The sequence below is a fragment of the Fusarium keratoplasticum genome, chromosome 10, assembly GCF_025433545.1.
Source record: "Fusarium keratoplasticum isolate Fu6.1 chromosome 10, whole genome shotgun sequence".
NCBI classification, from domain to species: Eukaryota; Fungi; Ascomycota; class Sordariomycetes; order Hypocreales; family Nectriaceae; genus Fusarium; species Fusarium keratoplasticum.
This window is the reverse complement of record NC_070538.1, coordinates 1630784-1653869: the sequence shown is the minus strand read 5'-3', so window position 1 is coordinate 1653869 and position 23086 is coordinate 1630784. Positions and strand designations below refer to the sequence as shown.

General features: G+C 53.9%; 7 protein-coding genes across 7 annotated transcripts; 4 read left to right on the top strand and 3 right to left on the bottom strand.

Annotated features, from left to right (window-relative positions):
• Positions 1-333: 333 nt before the first annotated feature.
• NCS57_01240200 (polymerase i core factor subunit) lies at positions 334-3131 on the top strand (the record flags this gene model as incomplete). The annotated part of the gene is made up of 9 exons (XM_053062075.1): positions 334-453; positions 509-1024; positions 1076-1289; positions 1338-1706; positions 1756-1998; positions 2534-2540; positions 2613-2793; positions 2881-2991; positions 3045-3131. The coding sequence occupies 9 exons, from the start codon at positions 334-336 to the stop codon at positions 3129-3131; spliced, it is 1848 nt and encodes a 615-aa protein (XP_052908603.1).
• A 698-nt stretch (positions 3132-3829) lies between these two features.
• Positions 3830-4849, top strand: NCS57_01240100 (Protein YIP; the record flags this gene model as incomplete). The annotated part of the gene is made up of 3 exons (XM_053062074.1): positions 3830-3874; positions 3987-4386; positions 4446-4849. 3 exons carry the CDS (start codon positions 3830-3832, stop codon positions 4847-4849), a joined length of 849 nt encoding a protein of 282 aa, XP_052908602.1.
• Positions 4850-5131: 282 nt separating this feature from the next.
• On the bottom strand, positions 5132-5776 carry NCS57_01240000 (Rhodanese domain-containing protein; the record flags this gene model as incomplete). Its single annotated transcript, XM_053062073.1, has 2 exons — positions 5132-5457; positions 5518-5776. The coding sequence occupies 2 exons, from the start codon at positions 5774-5776 to the stop codon at positions 5132-5134; spliced, it is 585 nt and encodes a 194-aa protein (XP_052908601.1).
• A 913-nt stretch (positions 5777-6689) lies between these two features.
• NCS57_01239900 (uncharacterized protein) lies at positions 6690-8560 on the bottom strand (the record flags this gene model as incomplete). The annotated part of the gene is made up of 5 exons (XM_053062072.1): positions 6690-6728; positions 6780-7063; positions 7137-8101; positions 8180-8330; positions 8392-8560. The coding sequence occupies 5 exons, from the start codon at positions 8558-8560 to the stop codon at positions 6690-6692; spliced, it is 1608 nt and encodes a 535-aa protein (XP_052908600.1).
• A 4391-nt stretch (positions 8561-12951) lies between these two features.
• NCS57_01239800 (uncharacterized protein) lies at positions 12952-13533 on the top strand (the record flags this gene model as incomplete). The annotated part of the gene is made up of 4 exons (XM_053062071.1): positions 12952-13137; positions 13201-13241; positions 13301-13369; positions 13443-13533. The coding sequence occupies 4 exons, from the start codon at positions 12952-12954 to the stop codon at positions 13531-13533; spliced, it is 387 nt and encodes a 128-aa protein (XP_052908599.1).
• Positions 13534-14088: 555 nt separating this feature from the next.
• NCS57_01239700 (Protein-serine/threonine kinase) lies at positions 14089-15617 on the top strand (the record flags this gene model as incomplete). Its single annotated transcript, XM_053062070.1, has 2 exons — positions 14089-14357; positions 14417-15617. The coding sequence occupies 2 exons, from the start codon at positions 14089-14091 to the stop codon at positions 15615-15617; spliced, it is 1470 nt and encodes a 489-aa protein (XP_052908598.1).
• An 819-nt stretch (positions 15618-16436) lies between these two features.
• Positions 16437-21900, bottom strand: NCS57_01239600 (Chitin synthase; the record flags this gene model as incomplete). The annotated part of the gene is made up of 3 exons (XM_053062069.1): positions 16437-17808; positions 17862-21581; positions 21635-21900. The coding sequence occupies 3 exons, from the start codon at positions 21898-21900 to the stop codon at positions 16437-16439; spliced, it is 5358 nt and encodes a 1785-aa protein (XP_052908597.1).
• Between the last annotated feature and the right edge of the window lie 1186 nt (positions 21901-23086).

Below are 23086 nucleotides of genomic sequence, written 5' to 3'. Positions count from 1 at the left end.
CGGTGTAGTTGGGACCGCTGGTTGATCCACACAAGCGACCCTTGTCAGATCTGAGAGCATGTGAGTAGAGGCAGAAAAGATCAGATTGATAAGTTGATATTGATTTGGGAAGATTCAAGGGAGTGCCTCTGTTAAAATATTGCCTCTAAGGAAGATTTATTTCGCCTTTGTCGTATAAGGTAGCTTACATGCTAGCAAACAGTGGCAAGCGAGAATTCCGAGCTGGATAACTTTTTCTCAAGACAAACAAATTTCACCGTGAAACGCGCCCTCGTACCTCAACGCCTCACCACTTCAACCCATATTATCGCCATGCTAAACTCATAACAAGCCATGGATGAGCGGCGAGACCTTCGCAAATTCCCCCGAGGGGAGAGATGCCCAGAATGTGGTGCTCGGAAATGGTACCTGGAGAACGGTCTGCGGTTCTGCTCCAATGGACACCAGGTTGAGGTACGGCGTCAGTGTCGAGTCTCGTGAGAAGCACATATACTGACACTGAGAACAGGGCTTTGTCCAGTTTGACATGGGCGATGAGCAAGATGCGGGCAAGATGGGAAGCGTCGCGAGGCGCGAGAAGGAGACCAAGGAAAAGGAGCTACGACATCTCACGGGCCAGGCGGGAAAGAATCTCTTTCTCGAATCCTTACAGCTAATCCTGAGGAACCAACTGCTATGGCTCATAAAGGAGAAGGGGCATCGCGAGGAGCTCGAGACTGTGGTGCGCGACCTATGGGATCTTCGCACCCGCGGTTCCAGCTCGCTCGTCATTGACGACGCCCCAGCAGCCGATCTGGAGATGTTCAGTTCGCAGCCAACAAGCGATGAGAAGAATGCTGCGTCGACCAAGTCAGCCTCGAGGGCTCAGAGCTGGGACCCAGAGAGGGGGCCAGATTGGCCCATGCCCAGGATGCTCGATACACTTGCCCTATGTTACTTGGGATGCTTACTCCTAAGAATACCAACGTGGATCGGAGAGCTATGTCTTTGGGTCAACAATGGCCATATGCCTTACAAGAGAGCAGTAAGTGACGGGGTCCGCGATGCTTGGACTAAGTGTTGACGAACCTCTCAGTATTATGATCTACAACAAGAGATGCAAGACCGTCTACCTTCTGCTTATACAAAAGCACTCAAGCTGCCCCTTCGCTCATCTCTAAAAGGCTTCGATCTTCACAACGCTGTGATGGACCTGGCGCTTTCTTATCATCACAACTACGGAATCATCTTTCCAGACATAAACGAAACACCAACTCTTGTCCATTATGTGAGGCAATTGGCTTTGCCAGGTTTGTTCTCCATGCTTCAGTCACCGCCCTCTTACTAACTATGTCTAGTTGAGACACTCGTCACAGCCAGAAGTTTACTGTCAGTGATGGAGTGTTCCCTTCAACTCCCCCTTGAGAAACCTCGACGATTCCTGCTCGACTATCCCGAAGTCCAGATCCTTTCTGCTATTCTTGTTGCGACCAAGTTATGTTTCCCTCTATCAAGAAACCGACCCCTGCTCCAAGTTGGCAACGAACAGAGTATGCAGTTTAGTTGGCCGAAATGGCAGAAAGGCGTCAACAAACTGGTAGATGCGTCACAAGCGTCAGGCAAAGAACCGGATTTCAGCAGCGTCACCGTTGACCAGGTCACATCCATGACAATGGAGGAACTTGACAAATATCTTGCTCACGTTGCAAGTTTGGTTGACAGAAAGAGTGGGTAGGCCGAGCAGTTGATCGACGACAGCAGGCTAACAAGGAATAGACGATCAGGCAATCACCAGGTTCTTCCCGTCCGAGGAGACCCAAGTGATAGAAGCGCCTTCAAGTGAAAATACAGACCAAGAAACAGATGTCTGGATACGACGTGTCCTTGGTCAAGCTATCAAAGTCGCTGGGGAAGAGGACTCGGATTCAGACGATGGTCCCCCAGAAGAGCCGAACTATGAGGCTTTCCGTTCAGTGGAAGACCTGACAGATACTGCACAGGCATTGTATAGAGCTTCCAGTGAGTTATTCCTCACAACTTCAAGGAGTCTAAAGCTAATGAAACCCAAGGTCATGTAGCAGGCTTATCACTTGATGAGACGGTGCAGGCAGTTTACATGTTGGAGCAGAGAATTTTGGCTTGGCAGATGGATCAGCGCAGGGAGTCAGAATATGATGCTTTACAAGATGGTCCCATTCAAGAATAGAAACATCCATTGATCTCGGGAGTTCTGCTCCGTCGTTGTAAAGACCATGAGCTCATCATGATAGCTCCGATCTGCGTGTAAGCCGCGGTCCCACATTCGGCGTTAGGCCACCCTGCCTGTGCCTGCCCCCACACAGGGCTCGCATTTTAGCGGTGCGATGCAAAAATTCACGTGACTCGCTAGGGTTTCCTTTCCTTTGAAGGTTGCGCCCCACCAATATTGAGCGCGCAGTTTCGGCTTCTCAATCCTCACATCGTCAGCGTCACAAAAATCAGTCAAGAGTGAGTAGACCCCCCCGGTGATGGCCACAGATACACCATGAAGATGTGAATACTGACTTCCTCGCAGTGCAGATGTAAGCCCGATCCCGCCGATGCCGAATTTTCGAAAATGTCGTCCCGAAATCCGTACTAACAGCGCAACCCAGTTTCGTGAAGACCCTGACGGGCAAGACCATCACCCTCGAGGTCGAGTCCTCGGACACCATTGACAATGTCAAGTCCAAGATCCAGGACAAGGAGGGCATCCCCCCGGATCAGCAGCGACTGATCTTCGCTGGCAAGCAGCTTGAGGATGGCCGAACTCTCTCCGACTACAACATCCAGAAGGTGCGTGGGAATGGGCGGCTGAGATGAATCATCCAGGCTGCGGGTTTTGTGCTGGAAAAAGAGGTCAAATGCTTACGCGACATACAGGAGTCCACCCTGCACCTGGTCCTCCGTCTCCGTGGTGGTATCATTGAGCCCTCGCTCAAGGCTCTCGCCTCCAAGTTCAACTGCGACAAGATGATCTGCCGCAAGTGCTACGTACGTTAAGACCACTGACCTTGCTCCGAGAACATGCGCTCACATCCTCATAGGCTCGTCTCCCCCCGCGTGCCACCAACTGCCGCAAGCGAAAGTGTGGCCACACCAACCAGCTCCGACCCAAGAAGAAGCTCAAGTAAACGATATCTCCATGGATGTGGCGTCTGGGTTTTGGCATTCGGGGTCGATGGCAGGGACAGAGGAGCCTTCTTTTGTTCACGAGGCAGGTTGTTTTTACTTTAGCATGTGCAGCTCAGGCAATACATTCTAGATGATGCCCATGAAGATGTGCCAGAAGGCATCCAAGCCAAGGGCCCCCCTCAAAAAAGCAATAAATGCATTCACGCTTCGAGTTGCTGCTGTGCCGATGGGTATGTGACGGAGATTTGGAGTTGCCTTCTAGGGCACAAGGGTGCAGGGTCGATCATGAACTCTAGAAACAGGGCTCCATGAAGGCGATCTAAGAACTCTCTATTTTTGAAGCACCAAACATGGTCTTCAGATCATCAGCCGGAATAACTTCTAATACCTCGCAATTATATCCAAACCTTGATTCTAATTCTCGATGTGTCTCCGTGCTGCCTGCCCTTGGATCCACTGATGTCAGGAAGGAGCGCATGTGAAGCGCCGGATAAACCCCGGCCCCCTGACACGCCGCGCGCGCTCCTGAATTACGACAACTGCCAAACTGTCCCAATTAGAAGCTGACAGCGACCACTAACAGCAACTCTCCCTTGTTATACTGTCCAACTCTCGCGAGCTCCCAGCGTCCTCTCCTTTGCTTGCGCATTCTCCTCGAGTCGATCGATCAGAGGGAAAAAGGGAAACTGAGCTCATAATGGCCAGCTCCGGTTACGACGCCGTCGTCGATGTGGATGATGAGGTACGTCTTCATGATGTCTCTCTAGCTACACCAAGCTTCAAGCATCACCAATTCTTGGTCGCCTCTCTACTCAAATGCATCCCCAAGCTGACGCGACTCCTCTTTCATCTAGGGCGACCTCGGCCACACCGATCTCCAAGAAGACCTCGAGTTCCATACCTCCAACTTCAACGACACAAACCCCAACACCCGCAAACCCCCGTCCGGAGGAAGCGGCCTCCCTGCGCCAGCTACAGCTTCCAGCTCGGGCTCGTCCAAGCGCTTCCTCTGGTCCATGAGCTTCTATGCCCAGTTCTTCGATGTCGATACTTCATCTGTGCTTGCGCGCTGCTGGGCCGCGCTGTTCCCCCGGGCCAACTTCCTCGATGTGCTCGAGGGCAACCCTGACCTGTACGGGCCCTTTTGGATCGCCACGACCGTGGTTTTGATTCTCTTCCTGGGTGGAACTATCAGCCAGTACCTCTCCGACACCGGAAAGGGACCTTTCCTCTATGATTTCAAGCTGCTCAGCGGTATGTTGCTGTTGCCAAGAAGCCCCCCCTGTATCTTGGATGCTAACATGATGGTCCAGGCGCTGCCGGTCTTATCTACGGCTACACCCTCTTCATCCCCATGGGTCTCTTCCTCGCCCTCCGCTACTTTGGCAGTGAGTCTGCCAACCTCCTCGAGTGCTGGGCCCTCTACGGCTACTCCAACCTCATCTGGATCCCCGTCGCCCTCATCAGCTCGTCGCCCATCTCTATCCTCAACTGGGTCTTTGTCGCCGTCGGCTTCGGCATGTCGGTCGCCTTCCTGCTGCGCAACCTGTACCCCGTGCTCAGCGCCACCGATCGCCAGGTCAGCAAGATCCTGCTTGTCGTCGTGGTCGTTTTGCACGCTGGTCTGGCGCTTGCCATCAAGATTCTCTTCTTTGCCCATGGTAGCCCCGTCGCGAGTAAACCAGACGATGACAAGAAGGGCGGTCGCATGTTTTAAGTCAGGGAAGTGGGAATTTTGTAAAAGAATGTATGCGGTGGAATGTAGGAAGGGGTTTGAATGACACCTGTAAGAAAACGTGTGCTCTTGAGATGATAGGCACGGATGGACCAGAAAGGAGTCTATGGGGGAACAGATCATTTGGCATTGTTTGTACAATAGAGGGCGCTTCTATCTGGCCGGTACTTTTTTTCCTTTTACTTTCAATTGGTCCTCTCGATCATATTTGGACAGATGTTCCATTATCATGACCTCAATCTTCCATGGGCTCGTACACTCGGCTTATTGAGAGTTGTCCAAATAGCCGTCCTCCTTGCTCTCAACCTTTTCAACCGGTCCGTTCTGTGCCTCCCAGTCCAGCCAGCTGCCGGGATACTCGCCGACGTTCTCCCAGCCGGCGTGCTTAGCCAGCCCGGCAGCAGCCCTCGCGCGCACACCAGCCTTGCAGTAGAAGAGTAGCTCGGCATCCTTGGGGGGCCGCTCGAAGCCGTACATCTCCTCAAAGTCCTCTTCGGGGATGTGGAAGCTTTGAACGGCGCTTGTGATGGGGATGTTGATGGCGCCGGGGATCTTGCCCGTCTGGAAGAGCTCGCGGGGTTCACGGACGTCTAACATCACACACGCAATTCAGCTCAGATATTCAATTGTAATCGGGGGAATCAACGCACCGACAATGACAACCTTACCCCCCTTGCCCTCCTCAACCTGCTTCTTGATCTCGGCAAACTCCCAAATCTTGCTCCCCGGTACTGTGTCCTCGGTCGAAAACCACCGAGCGGTCCTAGGCGCTACGGAGGCGCGGGGCACCAAGGGTTGAATGCGCTGAGCTGCTGCTGCTCGGCAGGCGAGGGCGAAGACGGGCCGCGCGGGGCGGATGGCCGAGGAGGCGCGGAGGGCGGAGGAGACGAGGGCGCGGCGGGACGCCATGGCCGTGGTTGTTATATGTGCGAGCCGGTTTTACGGGAGGGAATTGGGCGTGCGGGAGGCGGCGCAGATGGAGGAATGGACGACGAAGTTGAGCTAGTTGATGGGTTGAAGTTGAGAAAGCTACCTTAGTCAGGGTGTTTGCCAAATCGGGGAGCTTGGGCCCGCCGAGATAGGAATGATGTAAGGCCTGCTGAGAGATGCTGATGAGGAGCGTATTGCAAATCAGTTATCAAAGAAGGGTTAGTTAGATGATATATATTACCTCTGGTGAGGTATTCTTCATAGAATTCGCATATGTACAACTGAGGCTTGCTGTTGCTGGACATGACGTGGATGGGCCATGACCTTGAGCTGGTAACGTGACCATGATGGACAAAGCCCATGCTGATCATCCTAGACCCAAATCTAACGTAACTTCAACCAGACTCTCAACGCCATGGCTTTTCTCAGCGCCCTTTCCCATCGACAATCGTTATCAAGTCAAGTTTAAATCATTTTCTTAATTCGCTGTCCAAAGGCCTTGTTCCTGGCCACCATCATGCTTCTATGACCTTGAGGTCCCAAATCCCTAACTTCCAACTATATACACTCCGAAAGGGTATTACAACTGATATCCATCATGTCTTTTCGTCTACTTGTCTTGGAAACATTTTGTCTCCTCAAGCTTTTTTCGAGGCTCGCTTCAGTAGCTGCCGGGCTTATCCATACCCCGGCAGCGTTTCGTTCAACCGAAGGCCAGATACTGTTTCTGATCCGTTTTTAGCCATCCTTATTGTTCTCTTTCTTTCCAGAGTCACAACATAACCCAAGACAGGTGGTCTATCATCACCAGTTTGGGCCAGTCCAAGGGATGGTCGAATCAAGGGTGTTTCAAAAGTCTCACAAGCGTGCGACAACGCTCGTTAGACACCCTTTACCACTTCCTCTCCTCAAAGGTAAGAGGGCAGTCATCCTATAACATGTCAGTCACGGCGTCATTTCAATACACAATTACGGCACGTACCATGGGGAAGATAGTGGCAAACACCTTGATCTCCTCAGATCGAGGGGTAGCGTGGTGCTTCCAGTCGAGCATCACCGAGGCCTTTCCGATCATGAGAGCCAGGTTCAGCTGCGCATACACCTGGCCGAGGCAGTAGTGAGGGCCAACACCAAACACCAGGTAGTTCTTGGCACCCTTCTCCTCGGCGTCACCCTTGTAGTAGCGGTCGGGGTCGAAGTAGTCGGGGTTCTCGTACACATCGGGGTCGTGAAGAGCCATGTAGGTGGTGGGGATCAGCATGGAGCCTATCGTCATATTGCGGTCAGTTTCTATTGTCGAGGAAACACGGACAAGTGCATCCGTCACGGATCGACTTACCCTTGGGCACAGTGTAGGAGTCGGTGATGGGGAAGGCCTTCTTGGTGACATAGGGGACCATGATCACGGGAGGGCGGTATCGGAGAAGCTCGCGGACAACAGCACGGGTGTAAGTGAGGGACTCAAGCTGGTCCATGGTGATAGCAGCGTTAGGGTCACCGTTGCGGACCTTGATGTTCTCCTCTCGGACGCGGTCGAGGACGTCGGGTCGCTGGGCAGTGACCTGGAAGAGCCAAGTGGCGGCGCTGCTGGTGGCATCCTGAGAAGCAAACAGGAAGGTGAAGACAGTCTGGGCAATCTCGTAATCGTTGAACATGCGAAGGAGGGGAGTGGGCTTCTCCATGCCGTCGGCCTCGCCCTTCTCGTCGGCCTCGCGCCATCGCTGCGACTGAACCATGGCCAGAACCCAGGCGTCCATGATGCAGGTAACTTCACCACCTGCAGCCATGCGGACCTTGCTCTTAGCAGCACACTTGGAAAACTCGTGGAGAACCATGTCGGCGGCCTTCTTGCCGTACCAAGACTTGGTCCAGGGGAGAATAACGGGGAGGTTGACAAGCTCGAGAGCGGCCGTGATGAGATAGTAGTCGTGGGCAATCTTCTTGACAGCCTCGTCGGAGATGTAGTGGCCGACAAAGGTGCAGCAAGAAACGGCGCACATGACCTCACGGAACTCGTGCATAAAGGGGACGGGCTTGCCGCCAGCCTCCTGGGTCATCTGCAGGAAGTGCTTGAAGTAGGTGTTGTACGACTCCTCCTGACCGGGCAGATAGCTCTCGAGGGCCTTGCGGGTGAAGAGGCCGTTCAGGCCCTTGCGGAACTCAACATGGGCCTTGCCGTCCAAGAAAACCCAGTTGTCGTGGCCAAGCAGCTTGGGAGCGACGTCGACGACAGTGGGCTTGACATATCCGGGGGAGTTGAAGACCTTGCGAGCCATATCACGGGTGGACGCAATGACAACGAACCTGAAAACACACATCATGTTAGTTTTGTCCTGGCATCATGACTGGTTTCCCAGCAGGGGTAGTTGGCGGACGACATACTTGTGGAAGATGGAAACACAGCTGAGAGGGCCACTCTCCCACTTGGCGTGGTAACCATCAAATCGGGGGTCCATAGAGTCGAGGAATGGGCCGATAAAGGGCATCTTCCAGGAGGGGCCAACAAGAGAACCCTTTTGCATGATGTAGCTAACTGCAAGACAGGACGTGGTTAGCGATGCCGGCTTTGGCGCAGACAAGAGTAGAAGACGCACTCTGATCATATACGACGCAAATAGCGACGATGGTGGCGATCCAGGTCCAGATGCCGGCATTGGAAACAGCATCGATGACAAAATCGAGTTGAGGAGGGATGCCGACATTCGCATACTTGGAGTTGGCGAGGACCGAGGTGAAGCCCCCGGTAGAGTTAACGGCGGCCATTGCAGCGGTGATTGCGACTCGCAAGAGTCAAACCAAGGCTGAACTGGTACAAATCGAAGCAAGGTCGGGAATAGGTTGAATCGCGTCGCGAAGCCGAGTTCGGGGACCGCCTATGAGGTAGATGTTGGTCTTGGTAACCGGACCAGGCCAACCTCGATGATTACTCTTTCAAGCAATCAATCGATACACTCTCTGCGGTCGGGGAGTGTAGTAGAGCGAGGGGTGATGTGGATGGAAAGGAGGAGAGGGGAGGAGAGAGGAGGAAGGGGAAGGGGAAGGGCAGAAGTAATAGTGTTGTATCTTGTCAGGGAGGTACCAGACGGGAGGGTTAGTAATTGCCCGCCCTCTGTGCTGCTTCTGGAGACGGGTCGCTCGCTGTGGTCCGCAAGCGCCGAGACGAGAAGGGTACGAGCCAAGTTGAGATGCCCGTTGAAAAAAAATAAAAGAGGGCCCTTCCGGGGTTCAAGGTCCCAGGGTGTGAGCGAGGTGAGGTGTGAGGTGTGAGGTGTGAATCCGTGGGTGCAGCTAAGAGCGGAGAATAAATGGATGCAAGGTGAAGGATTCCGGCGGGCTCGGGGAATATGATGATGCCGGTATAGGTGCAGTATTTTGTTTTTGAATTCAATGGCAGATATTTAGGTTGCTGGTGCGAGAAAGAGAAGAACTGTCGCCCGTCTACATTGTTTTCATTGACGTCTGTCGTGACTTCTCTGAACAAAGTGGTTGACTGGGGGGCGTGAGATGGATCTGGAGGTGGACCTGGATGGTTGAGAATGGTGGGGAGGTCAGAAAGCCACACACCCTCACAGAAGCGAGACGCGCTCAACTGGGCTGTTTGGCACAGGGCTTACAGCTATTCAACCAAGCTGTTGCAGCTTTCTGGGGCATCAATTGAGTAACCATGTTCTTCTACTAGGTAATTGATCCTACTCAGTGCCGTTTCCCGTCAAGCCGAGACTGATCTGATCTACCAGCTCCGAGATGGTGACCGGCACCTCGCAATTTGGCGAGCTCCCCATGTCAATCAATTTGCTTGCTGGGCCTCTCATTTCAATTCCATGTGGTGCCAATTTTGCTTTCACTCGCTCATCATCCCCACCGCGTGCATTCCTATCGCGGTTTAGTCTCCGATGTTTAATTGGGATTCAGAGGCCGTGTCTGGGTGTGATGTAGTCGGCCGGGTGCGTCGCTCTCCGGGGCCTGGAAAAGCAGGCCACTTTGCGGTGCGGTACGCGGTACGGTACACCGGCCGGCGACAAGAAGGGAAGAAAGAAGGGGGGCCGCTTTGCGCTTTCCGCATCTCGCACCTTTCTATCTATGTCGTCGCCGCTTTTAGCAGAACTTGTGACCACCCCTACAGTTATCCTTCAACAACCCTTCACCTTACTCTCAGCACCAATTGTTTACAATCCGACAGCCAGCAACTCGCAATTATCGTATCCGTACTGGCGGAGCAGCCCTATGCCTTACCCGCTTCTCCTGCACTCCCATTCCGCTTGACGCCCACCGCCTCGAGCCTCTTGTCCGTTAAATCCGCTTCGTTACAGATCTGAGCGGGTCTCTTCCCTTCCTCTCGGGACGGGCATCCTCGCCGTGTTGGAAACCCCGAATCTTTTCTGCATCGTACGTTTCTTATAGACGGCTGTGCCCTCTGCCTGCTTGTCCCCCTGACGCACGGCACTCAACAAACTCCCCGGCAGTATCCGACAAGCTTGTCAATGGGTGGCTTGGGACTGGCACCATCCATCCCATCTGCTTTTTGTCAGCTGTCAAGCGCCGACATCCAAGGTCAAGACGGCCGCGACATTGCCTGAAACAGTTCCTATCCAACCCGCCTATCCACTCGGACAACTCAGCAACCCATATCACACATGGCACAAGTGCAAGGTCCGTGTCTCCACGGCCGACTCACTTTACCAGTCCAGCTTGGTCCTTTCTCAATGGCTCCATCATCTGACCGGCCGTTCGAATCGCCCAGCCCCGTCAACAAAGTCGTAGTCAATGCACATGAGGCTGATGGATGTTTTCATCTTGACAAGCCTTGAAGGGTCTCGACTGTGCTTAAACCAGCATGTCCCTGCTGATGCGGGGAGGTGGTCTATTCATGGACCAGGGAACGGACCTCTTGAGTTTTCAGACATGAAAATCATAGAGAAGCCATTGGATGAGACGATGAATACCCATTGTCGGCATGTGGGAAGGGGACATTCCTTTCCGCATTCTTGAGTTTGCGATGGCTCACACGACTCATCATGAGCAACACTACGCTCTATCGAGGTGTCATGGAGACTCAATAGCGGTTGTCATGGCCCGGTCGATCAGGAAATGCACAAAGGCGGCGCTGCAGGCTAGCCTCACTTGGCATCGGCTTTGTGAAATCCCAGACTTCATTGTGTTCACTCCCACCCACTCCAAGAAGCACCATCCGACAGAAGGCTGTTATCCTATTGGTGCATCTGGGGCATTCAAGCTCACAGAGCCAGGGGCACTGCCAGTCAGAGACTGATGGATGGCAAAGATTCATCTCCAGGGACCTACCCTAGCTCGATTGCTCAGATTGGAGAGCTCCATCCCGTCAAGAACCAATCCACGGAGCCCCACCTGCGAGGAACGGCAGGTATCGTCGGTGCGACGCCAAGCACCCGGGAATACGACGTATTCGGTCGCCTGGAAATATCCCGGCATTATGCTGGCCGGCCTCAGTTGTTTCTTTCTAGGATACAAAACCCTGAGGGGTGAATTGTATTCCGAGTTGAACCTGCGAATACGCTTCCACGTATTACAACAAGAGCAGACCCTTTGGATCACAAACGAGTATCTGTATTTCGGGCATATCACCCCTTTGCCACCCGGATCGGGAAATGAACCACATGGCCGGGACCACTTTTCGACGCCTTTAGAATGATCTTGTCGTCGTTGCTCCTCAACATGTTTTCCACATCGGCAGCCTCGGGGCTTGGAGGTTGCTCTCCTTGGAAGAGTATCGCCCAACTACGGGTCATGATTGGACAATCGAGGCTTGCACGGCCAATGGAACTTGACCGCTTTTCAGATGACTAACCAAGTGGGTGTGGTCTTTGCTTTGAATCCCAGCTCACGATGGACGGACCGCGGTGGGACATGCGAAACTTCGATTGTCGAGACCGGATACGAATACGAACAAGGGCAACGCGACGTGACTGTGCCGCAACCCCCAGTCGTGGCGTGGCGTCCTGACTGTGCATTCTCCAACAAGCAAGTCACTTACAGCGTCACGCTGGGGACCTTTGTGCAGCTGTACCTATCCCAAAATCTGGAGGACAATGATAGGGACAAGGTCTGCACAGTGTTGGGATGACAGTCCCTGTTATGTGCCTTTCCGCGCACCGAGCTTTGTCTGATAACAATACAGTACCTACTGTCACCTCCCAAGATTCAAGTCCGAGTTGGCCAAGCAATCTGCCAAGGCTGTGCTGGATAAGCTTATTACAGGGCACTCTGGCGTGCGTTTGCCATGCTTCCGTTGCCCACGACCGACGTCACAACCCTCTCTCCCTCTCTTCCTTAGCGTCCGACGATATGACGGAGTGCGGACCGGAGCCCTCAGAGCGAGCGGTACGTACTCTCTGAAGCTAGAGGTGGGGGATCATCTCAATCAGGAGGGGTTCAGCATCACATCATTTGGACTTTTGCCTACCCTGCACTTCGACCTCCTTGATGATGGACTTCTGTCTGAGCAGCATGGTTGATGGGCCCAGTTGTTACCCATTTGACACTTAGATGTGCGTCTGATGGTCTAGGCAGTGTGCAAAGCTCAGGGGTTTTCTCAGTCTACGGGGTGTTTGAAGGTTTAGACTTGCCGCCCTCCCCGCTTCCATCGCCTTGACACTTGGTGAATATGCATGGTATTGGAGGGGTATATCAGCATCCGTTCTCTCCAATGCCTTCTCCTGGACAGAACAGCCTGTGCCCCTTCGCCTAGAGCCGGATAACTAGTCCACGAGATGGCACATGCTCTGGACCTATATCAAGATACAGCACAACAGCTGTCTTTGTCGTCTCAAATCTCACAACCACGTCATCGACTACCACATGTTTCACGGCTAATCCTGCGTCACACGCTTTACTGGCGGCACTTTTAACCCCTTGAAAACCTGGCCGTCGCCGGCAGATTGCGTCATGGCCTCACAGAGCCACGAGCCATGAAGCAAGAGTTACCCTATAGCATTCCAGGACTGCCATCTTGACTGGCACGATCCAGAAGGGGCAGCTGGAAAGGAGGGTATTCATTGGTATTCGTTAACTTGGGCATGAAAGAAAGTGGATTTCCCGGGCGAGCTACGTAGGCCTGCGCGTGGCTGCTTGCGGAACAATCTGAAGTAAGCCAGTGCTGGCAGGCAGTTTGAGTTAGAATGGGTCACGGTCACGCCTCAGGCCGACTGCGGTTTGTGGATATAATACTGGGCAGCATCCGCAACCGCAGCATCGTCAACTCCAAAGCTACATATACAACAACGAGATCCCGAGAGAATCATCAAAACCACCAAGACAACCTCAATACCCATCAACGAAACCACATCACCATGCCTACCTACATTGTGAGCTAGCCTCTGGAACCACAGCACCTGGACGAGAACGCCAAGCTGATATCTCCTCTCTAGGTCACTTGCAAGGACGACGCCAGCCCCGAGCAGGTCGAATCGTGCGTACTACGATAATGATATCTGTTTGGAAGTGAACTGACAGAGGATCCACGAACAGAGCCAAGCAGCACGCCAAGGACCAGGGCGGCAAGATCACCCACGAGTACTCCCTCATCAAGGGCTTCGCGTAAGTTCCCACTGGAAAGCATCCGAGCTGCCATGTCTCTTGATGACCCCGAACGCTGACAAACTGTGCGCAGAGTCGAATACCCCAGCGATGCCGTCCAAACCCTAGAGAGCCATGAGCACGTTAAGGCTGTCGAGGCTGACCAGGAAGTGAGGACGCAGTAGATGCAGGGAAGCGGCGATATACCAGATAGACGGTCGATGTGTTTAGAATTCACAGAGATCTGCTGCCTGCTGGCGTCTCGATAGAAGCACAATATCAATGAACACCGTTATGAGGACGTTGATGCTGTCTCCCATGATGGGAGACTGTCGTAGTGATCTGCGAACCAACAACGAAGCCCACCGCTGCTTGTAGTCAAATCCAAGCTACTACCCCTAACCATATACCCTCGCGACAGATGCTACCAAGCACCTTGATATCTCGACATGGCGATGCCCCTCGGCGGAAGTGGGGGACCGGGCCGGTAGGTGACGTATTGTCACGGCCCCGCGGCCCTTGGATAGCCTAGAATAACCCCCGCAGCATCCCGTTCCCGTCGATAAGCCGGCCGCAAGCGCGCTAACGCTCCGCACCTTCCCCGGACGACAAGAGTCATTCATCCCAGTCCCAACTGCCGATCGACATTTGACACATTCACACATACACACACATCGAGTTCAATTGTATTATACACATGAGTGCATAAAGAGGGCTACATCCCCGCCCAGAATGCCGCGATGAATGCAGCATCCCACGCCAGGTCAATGACCCGTCGCGTCACTCAGAGGCTTCAATCCTGGTCCCGGTCCCCAGCAACAGCAGCCCACGGCCCTTGGCAACGGCAGCATCTGTCTCAATGGAGGGCATATAAACAACTGCAGCGAGGTTCTGGCCTTGCGAAGCTGTCGACGCGGAGATACATCCATACGCAGCAGGTTTCGGACGACGAGATTGCAACCTTGGCTCGACAGCATCAACATCCGCTTAGCCTTGCTGATCTTGTGAGGTATGTGTGGCCTCGAGGCTCATATCTACCACTATGATTTCAATACTGACATAACTTAGACATGGACGTCCTCCCCTCGCTGCCGATTCTCTTCTATCGTCTGCAAACTTTGCCCTCTCCCTCCTCCCCGTGCGCCTCGCCCACCGCATCCAGGCCCTCCGCAACCTCCCATACATCGTTGTCGCGAACCCAAACATCTCGCGCATCTACAACAACTACGTCCATTCACTATCCATCCTACTCCCCTACTGGCATGCCACACGCGAGGGTCGTCCCATATCGACAACCGAGGATGAGGTCCGCTTCACAAACGTCCTTGCCGAGCTCGTAGCAACCCATACAGATACCATCCCCATCCTAGCAAAGGGCTTCCTCGAGTGTCGTCGTTATATATCCCCCGAAGAGGTGACTCGGTTCCTCGAGCATCACCTGCGCGCTCGAATTGGCACTCGTCTCATCGCCGAGCAGCACATCGCCCTGCACTTTAGCTCGCAGTCGCACTTCAACCCATCGGCCAGCCCCACGCCCTGCCCTGAGCATCCGTCCTACATTGGCGTTATTGATACCGCTCTTCGACCTGCTCAAATCGTCGAGTCATGTGCGGGTTTCGTTGCCGACATTTGCGAGCTTCGATATGGCGTCCGACCTCTCTTATATATAGACGGCGAGCCAGACACCACATTCGCCTTTGTCCCTATGCATCTTGAGTACATCGTCACCGAGCTCCTCAAGAACGCCTTCCGCGCCACCGTCGAGAGCAAATCCAAGGAGCCTGTAATCGTCACTATTGCCCCTGAACCCGCGAACCACCAGAACCCCCAACCATCGCCTTCAGGCCTCCCGGCCAAGGAGCCCGCTCCTGTTGTCCTCCGTCCCTCGGAGGACGATGATCGCAGTGCTTTCCGCAGCGGAGCTATAGCGCCTCTTGATGACAACGCACCCGGCGTGACGATCCGTATCCGCGATCGTGGTGGCGGCATCCCACCAGACGTGGCGCCTAGCATCTGGTCCTACTCCTTCACCACCTTCACTGATGACCCAGACAACGTCCCAGGTTCCAGCAGCGGTAACGACGGGCTAAGTGCCATCTCGGCCGCCAGCACAGGCGGAAGCTCCATTGCAGGCCTAGGCTATGGGTTGCCCTTGAGCAGGGCCTACGCAGAGTACTTTGGTGGCGGCATCGCGGTGCAGAGTCTATATGGCTGGGGCACCGACGTGTACCTTCGACTCAAAGGTGTAGGAAACCTGGATGGCAAATAGGAGACCCCACGTTGGCTTGAAGGACCTTCTATATCTGTGGGCTCACAGGACCCGACTGTTGACCGAACGAGGAAGTCAGGCTTTGAAATGGCATTGGATGATCTATGGAGACAGCAATGACTGTCTACATGTTATGAGACAGCGAGGTAATGAGAGGATTAAATTAAAGAGCGCATGACAAGATCAATAGGATAACCAAACAGCGAATGAACAACAAGACTAGGAATATCTAGATAGTTGAAAGGTAATCGATACTATCTATAAGGAGTGTGTTCGCTTGACTGATATCATCATCCACTCACCAAAGCAAGACCACGCACTAACAACACCGATAACAGGAAGGAAACAATGTTAAGCAGAGTAGATAGCATTAAGAATATTGAAGCGAGGGCATTCTCTTCCGAGTCCCAGCCAGCCCAAGTCCTGCCGTTGATGCCATTAAGAAAAAAGAGACTGGGACGGATCATGGATGTTTACAAGAAAAGTTGCAAAGTATGAAGACTTCTTTCCAAGGAATGACTCCCGTTCTGCCCAAGGTAGATAAAAAAAGAGAACACGATATAACGCCGCCGAGAGATTCTTCTTCTCACTTTCATTTTTGGAAAAACACCCAAAAAGCCCTTTCCTTTCTCTTCTTTCCCCCCTCCCACCGATTTGTCGCCAGCAACTCTATTCAAGAAATGAGTAGAAGCGCTTGCTGCGAGGCGCTGTATAGACACCCAGCCAAAGGTATGTATGTGCCAGTATTAGAACAAGTAAATAAAAAAAGACATCTTTCCAAAAATTCCTTTCTTTCCAATTCAAGTCAAGTCATTCAAATCACATGTTCTCCAACTCGTGATCGATCTGGCGATCCATGAATGTGCGGCGCTCGCCAACCAGCTCTGTCTGGAGACGCTGTTCCACGAGGGCCCTGACCTGCTTCTTGGTCACCGTGTCGAGGTCGACCTCGGCCAGGACAGAGCGGATCGACTCGACAATGGCCATGTCGTTGGGTCCAGAATGGCCTTGTTGGAAGTCGAACGACGACTGTGATCGCATGGCGTCAGGCATGGGAGAGGGAGTACCACGGTTGAAGCCGAGAGCAGTGCCCGAGCGGCTGTGACCGCCCATGGCAGGCGAGAGGTTAGCCTGGCCTCGGAGGTTGTTCACGCTGGGTCGCTGTCCGGGGAAGTCTTGGTACGGCGACTGGCTGCGCATGTCATGGATGCCCGTGCCCATGGACATCATGGACTGGCGGTTCTGCATGGGAGAGTCCTGGTAACCCATAGTTGATGTCCGCCCGTGGCCGAAGGCAGGGGACTGAGGAGGCTGGTAAGGGTTGCCACCGGGCATGCCAGTTAGGACAGAGCCCTGGGGTCCAGCAGAGTAGACAGACTTGATCTCATCCATCTCATACTGATCTCCGAAAGAGTAGTCATTCTTCTCCTGGTAACCGCCACGACGACCGGGAAGGTTGTTGGCAAGGGCGTAGTCGTCCCATCGCTGCAGAGGAATGGAGCGAGGGTCGAAGCCTTCTTCGTCGACAGCAACAACCTGCTTGTTACCCTTCTCTCCAATGACGATACGGGTGTTACCCCACGAGAAGTTATCCTGGTTCCAGAAGGAGTAGATGGGGAGAATGAGAGAGAAGACGGGGAAAGCGAGCAAGTAGATGATCATCCATCCGATGTGCTGCCACTGTCTCTTGAGGATGAAGATGAGGGCCTGAAGACCATACACAGCCGCAATCATGGCGAGCGAGATATACGGGATTGGGCCCGTCTTGGTCGCAAGCGTGTAGATGAGGTAGGCGATGTAGGCACACATGGAGGGAAGAGTGATGGTACCGAAGAGATCAACGATAACGACGAAACGCATACTGAAGCAACAGAAACCACAAAGCTCCTTAAGCTGGATCAGCTCGATGAGGTTGTGGATGGTCGAGTTGATCCATCGTCGACGCTGGGACAACAGAACGCTCCATGACTCGGGGGCTGCAGTCATACACTGGGCATCAGGAATAAACTTGTAGGCCATGGAGGGGAAGTGCTTGGTCATCAGGGTCGTGAGATAACGATCCTCACCAAGAGCCAGAAGGTTCTTCTTGTGAAGGGTATCCACGTCGCAAACACTGTAGTCCTTGATGATAGCGTCAGAGATGATCAAAGGCTTGCCCTTGTCCGCAGTCCTGAGTCGATACATGGTGAAACTGGAGATGGGTTAGTGAATGGGACATTGGAATCGGGGACATAATTGACATACCATCCGGGCAAACAAGTAACGCTGCCAAAGAGAGACTCGAAGGCCTTGGCAAGGTGATGGGAGATGTAGTATTCGTAAACCTGGATCATGGTCCACCACGTCTTCTCATCGTTCTCGAGACTGGTCTCACCACAAATACCGGCAATCTTGGCGTTGTGGGCACAGGCGGAGACGAGACGGTTGAGGGAGTCCTCACTGACGCAGGTATCGGCATCAACCATCAGAAGATACTCGTACAGTTCAGGATCCACGCCGATGATGTTGTTGATCTGGTGAAACATCTCAAGCTCGAGGGGAGACATAGGAGCGCGGTGATGGACGCGGTTGAGGAAGCTCATGAGAAGAATCTGAGAATCACGCTTGCCACGGTTGCCAGGCTTGGCCTTGGACTGTTCAGACTCCTTGCCAACCTTGACGACGACCAGATAAGGGACGACATTGCCCTCATACTCGTACAGACCCGAGTAGACCTTGCCGTAGTTGAGCTGTTCGCTAGCGGTACCGACCGACTTGAAGGGAAGCGCAGGAGGGTCGACCTTGGGGTCAACACCGAGGATGTCCAGGACGATCTTGGGGGTGGGACGGTCGTTACCCTGACCGACAATGACACCATCACAGATGACACAGATGAGCTTTCGCTTGTTGTCATACTGAAGGGCAGTCAACGAATCGAGAGCCTTTCGAAGTGAGTCTTCACCTTCGGTATAGGCAGGGACCTGACAGATAACGAATTTGTCCTGAGGGGAGGGACGTCGCTTAGAGCCGAACTGAAGGGCTGAGATGAACTTGACGGCGATGACGGAACAGATGATGGCGGCAAAGGCCAAAAGCAGGTAGTTGTTGACTTGGCACCTGGCTGTGTCACGGAAATCGGTCACACCCTTAAAGCCAATTCTCTGGATGCAGGCCCAGCTGTTGACGATGTTGGCGTGCTCAGTCTTGTTGCCAGTCGAGTTTTCAATCAGAGCGTCCAGCTCAGGCTTGATGTTCTTGCCAGGGTTGTTCTTCCAGAGGTCAGACACATCCTTGTTCAGGAAGGTATACAGAGAGTTGTCGTCCATCAAGTCGAGGGTATGGAAGTAATCCGTAAGATCGTAGAGCTCGTTGCCGTACTTGGCCCATGGCTTCTGGTTGTTTTCGCCCTCATTCTTGATCTGCTTCTCCTTCCAGACAAGCTGGCCGTGGTAGTATTCCTTGATGCTGGGCTCGAAGGTGTTCCAGTACCATTTTTCATCATGAAGCTTGCTGGTGGGGTCGGGTTGGAAGTATCCGGAGGTATGGATAGCAGTGCGGTCGTCGATTGTCTCGTTGGAGATGAGCTTGAGGGTCTTGGTGATTCCCAGTCCCTGGCAAGCGACGTTCAGGGGGAGTGGGAAGTAACCATCCATCACCAGTCCAGCAAGGGGCATCATGTTCGTCTCCGTGGTATCAATGTCAGTGTCACTGTGCTGCTGGCGCCAAAAGTCGCTAATGTCGTAAACCTTGCCATAAACAGCAACCCAAAAGTCCTTCTTGCCACTGTGGTTGCCAAGTTCCTTGGCGGTCCACGCCTTGTCGTTGTTCGGGCACAGAAGTCTACCAAAGCCGATGATCCAGAAAACGATCATACCGTTGAGAATTGCAATCAGGAAACACAGGACAAGCTTCTCACGCCAAGCCATCCGGACATCAGGTCGCCTCATACGACCGATGTACGTGAGGAGCGGGGAAGGAATCCAGAAAGTGAGTGCCCAGACAAATGTGACCCAAGCACGTCGACCAAAGGGCAGCTCCTTGGTCTCAATCTTCTTATCCTTGGCCAGTTCAGGGTCCAACATACCTGTGAACTCGCCGTCTTCGTTGTAATAGACCTGGCCCTTGTAGGTGTCACCCTTGGTACCGAGACCGTAGTCACCGGCGCTGATGTTCCGTGATGGGGCAATGGAAGGTGCAGAGTTGGGATTCAGGTTAGGGTTGGGGTTGGGGGCCAGGTTCGGGTTCAGATGAGGATTCTGACCAACGGTGACCTGGCTCATGTTGCCCTGGCTGAAGTTGCGGTTGTGCACAAGATGGTCGTTGCTACCATTGATGCTGTTGTCCATGGCAGGAGCAGGGAAGAATCCGCTGCCGTTGTTCGAGTAGCCGGTATCAAAGCCGGTGTTGAACGGGTTCTGGCCGATGCTCTGCAGACTGTGTGCGGGCTTGATATCGAGCATGCTCTCAGCCTCCCACCACGGGCCCTCACGGACCCAAACGCGCTCCTTTCCGATGAAGATTTCGCCATTGCTCCATCCCCGCTCCATCATCCACGTCTCGATGCCGTCCTTGCCATCCTTGCATCCCAGAGCACCATAACGCTGGACAAACTCGTCGACATCAAAGTCGGCTGTGTAGTCGAGGTTGCGGTTGCGACGGTTGGCCCACTCTGGAAGTCTCCAAGAACGGAGCTGTCGTGAAACTGTGCCAGCTGACCAGGCGGATGTGATGGCGGGCAGAGCAGCCAGGTTGGCCGGGGAGTCATCAGTGGGGTGGAGTGAAAGGTGGTACCAAGCACGGCTAGAGCTCAGCACGGCGGGCAGATCGAAACGTCCAGCCCGGCCCAAGTTGATACCCTCACCTGGGATGGGGAAGAGCAGCTTCTTCAAGAAACCGTCATCTTCTGAAGCATAGGCAACCTTCTCCAGGATCACTTCCCGCTTCTCAAGCTCATGCTGTCGGTCACGGCCCTGGGGACCGGTCATGATACCCAAATCAGGTGCGACCTCAGCGACAGCCTGCTGCATTTCCCGAACGACAGAGGATCCTGCCGAGTGAACCTCAACACCATCCTCGATCATCTCGGCATTGATTCCGAGAGTATCATCAAAGATGGTGCGCATAGCCAACGCCTTACCGAGAGCGGGATCAGGCACCTCAATAACGGAGATGGAAACGGTGTCGCCGGTATCCTCGTTGGAGTTAGGGGTACGAACACCGCGGCCGTCAACGGACTCGTCGCCGTCTCGGATACGGAGCATCTGAGCTGAGATGGCGCTGTTGGCCTTGGAAATAACCCAGTCAACGAGAGCCTCGTAAAGGCCGCCGACCAAAGTTTGCCTGTCCTCAGTGCTGAGCTGATGCAGGAGAACCTCGGGCTCCATTCCAAGTAGTCCGCTAACATCTTCGCAAATCTCTTCCAAGTCATCTGAATCGGCAGCGTAGTCGAGAGTGTTGCCGAGCTTCAGGAGACCGGCGAGTGTGGAAATGAAGTTACGATGGGCTGATCCCTTAATACCAATCTCCTTAAGAGCCTGACGGAAATCATCCGCAGAGGCAGCGTCATCAGCAGTCAGAAGATAGGATGGTGGATCATAGGTGCCAGATCGAGCCAGTAGAGCGTATGCGGACGCCGACTTGAGGCCAAGGAACTCTCGCTCCGCAGGAGTGGAAGCTGAGGTGAGGAGGTAGTAGAACACATCGAAGGCTCGGTAGCCAGCCTCGGCAGGAATGTTAAGCAGACCCTTCTTGGTGTCGATGCCGCCCTGGGAAAGAGCTAGTGTGGCACCGGTAACATTTCCTGTGAGGTTGAGGGTGAGGGTGACACCGAGGGCGATCTGCCTCGCGGCCGAGGGGTTGTTGGGCGTCACGCATCGAAGGAACGGCCGGACAGCTTCCAGGGACTTGTGAACAGACGAGGGAATCGCGAAAGGAAATGTGTTGAGGAATGGCACGAGGAGAGAGGGGGTTGATGGGTGGAGTGAACTACAACATGTTAGCCAGGTGAACGAAAAGCCAAGCCGGCATGTTCAACGTACCCCAGAATCACACAACCATCTTCGGCTCGTCGTCGGGCGTGCTCCCAAGCACGAGCAGCGAGGGAAGCATCAACAGTAGGACCAACTTGAGCAGCAGTAAGCCAGGTGTTGACGACGAGGCTGGTGCTGGCATCGAGTTGATGAGGCTGAGAGGACAGGTAGATATTGTGGATGGCATTCAGGAGAGTTGTGGTGGACACCTGGGTGGGTTGAGCACCACCCAGGGCCTCTGATGCCATCGAGTACATGGACATTCGGTTCGCCATGGTTGATGACAGTGATGTCCTCACGGGACGATCACAGGAAGCGGCACGTCGCGATGATTATGTTGGACAAGAACGGTTTTCGGATCGAGGCACCGATGCTCAGTGAGACGAGGGAGACTTGGTGTAGAAGGGTGTCCAAGGGAACAATGAAAGCGACAGACGGTAACGGGAGAATAGCGAACGGACGGGACAACGGTCGACTGCAGGCGATGCGGCTGAGCGGCTGTAACGAAGTTGGCAAAGTCGTGACAAGAAGGTTTGGTCGCTGGGCAACGCGGCCCTCCTTTTCCAAGTCGAGCAAGTATCACGGCCTTAGTGGCTGCGAAGTTGAGGGGAAGATCTGGGGAATGACGATATTAACGATTGAGAGGACTCAGCCAGAGCGAGTGAGGCTGGTCAATGAAGCTGTAGTGAAAGCAATGGAAAAATGCAGAACAACGCTCAAGACGAACGCTTTCCAAGAAGTTGAAGAAGCGATGGGGTCTTGGTCTGGCGAGGAAGAGGTAGCAGGCGTAGGTAGCGTGGTCGTAGCGTGCCCCAGCAGAAGGGCGAGGCCGAGAATGGATACGCTGACACTGGCGGCTGACAAGGCGCACTGTGTACGGCCGACCGGGCGGGCCATGTGCGCAGAAATTCAGGGCCAACGGCCCATCCGTGATGGTTTTAGCACCGGGGACGTGGCGCTTCAGGCGGGCTCTAGGGGGTTACTGCGGGGCGGCTGGCGGATGGCCCGATTCGACTGGACGGGACGGTCAGCTCTGCGGGACGGGCTAGGTGGCCATCAGAGGGCTCCCGGGGCTACAGGATGCTGCTTTGGGCTGCGAGCCACCACACCCACACTGTAGCGTTCATGTCTAAACTTGGAACAAGGCGGGTGAGCCATCGCCTGTAGGGGCAAGGGGGTGCTCTCGACCCGAGGGACGGAAACCTTGAGTGTTTACTAAGGGCGGGACTGGATTGGATTCGTGGGTTGTGGTGGTGGGCCTGTGATGGCCAAATACGAGCCTGAAGGCAAAGTGCTCTGTGTTGAGGTACGCGTCCAAGCCCCGACTTTTTTGCGATGCAATGCACAAATGCCGGTTTCGAAGTTGATGTAAGGTTCGTATCATGGTTCACTACGACGTTACGTGCCCGTTAGCCGCGAGGGAGCGGAGGCTGTGTTGTCATCGAGGTCGTGTGTGATCTT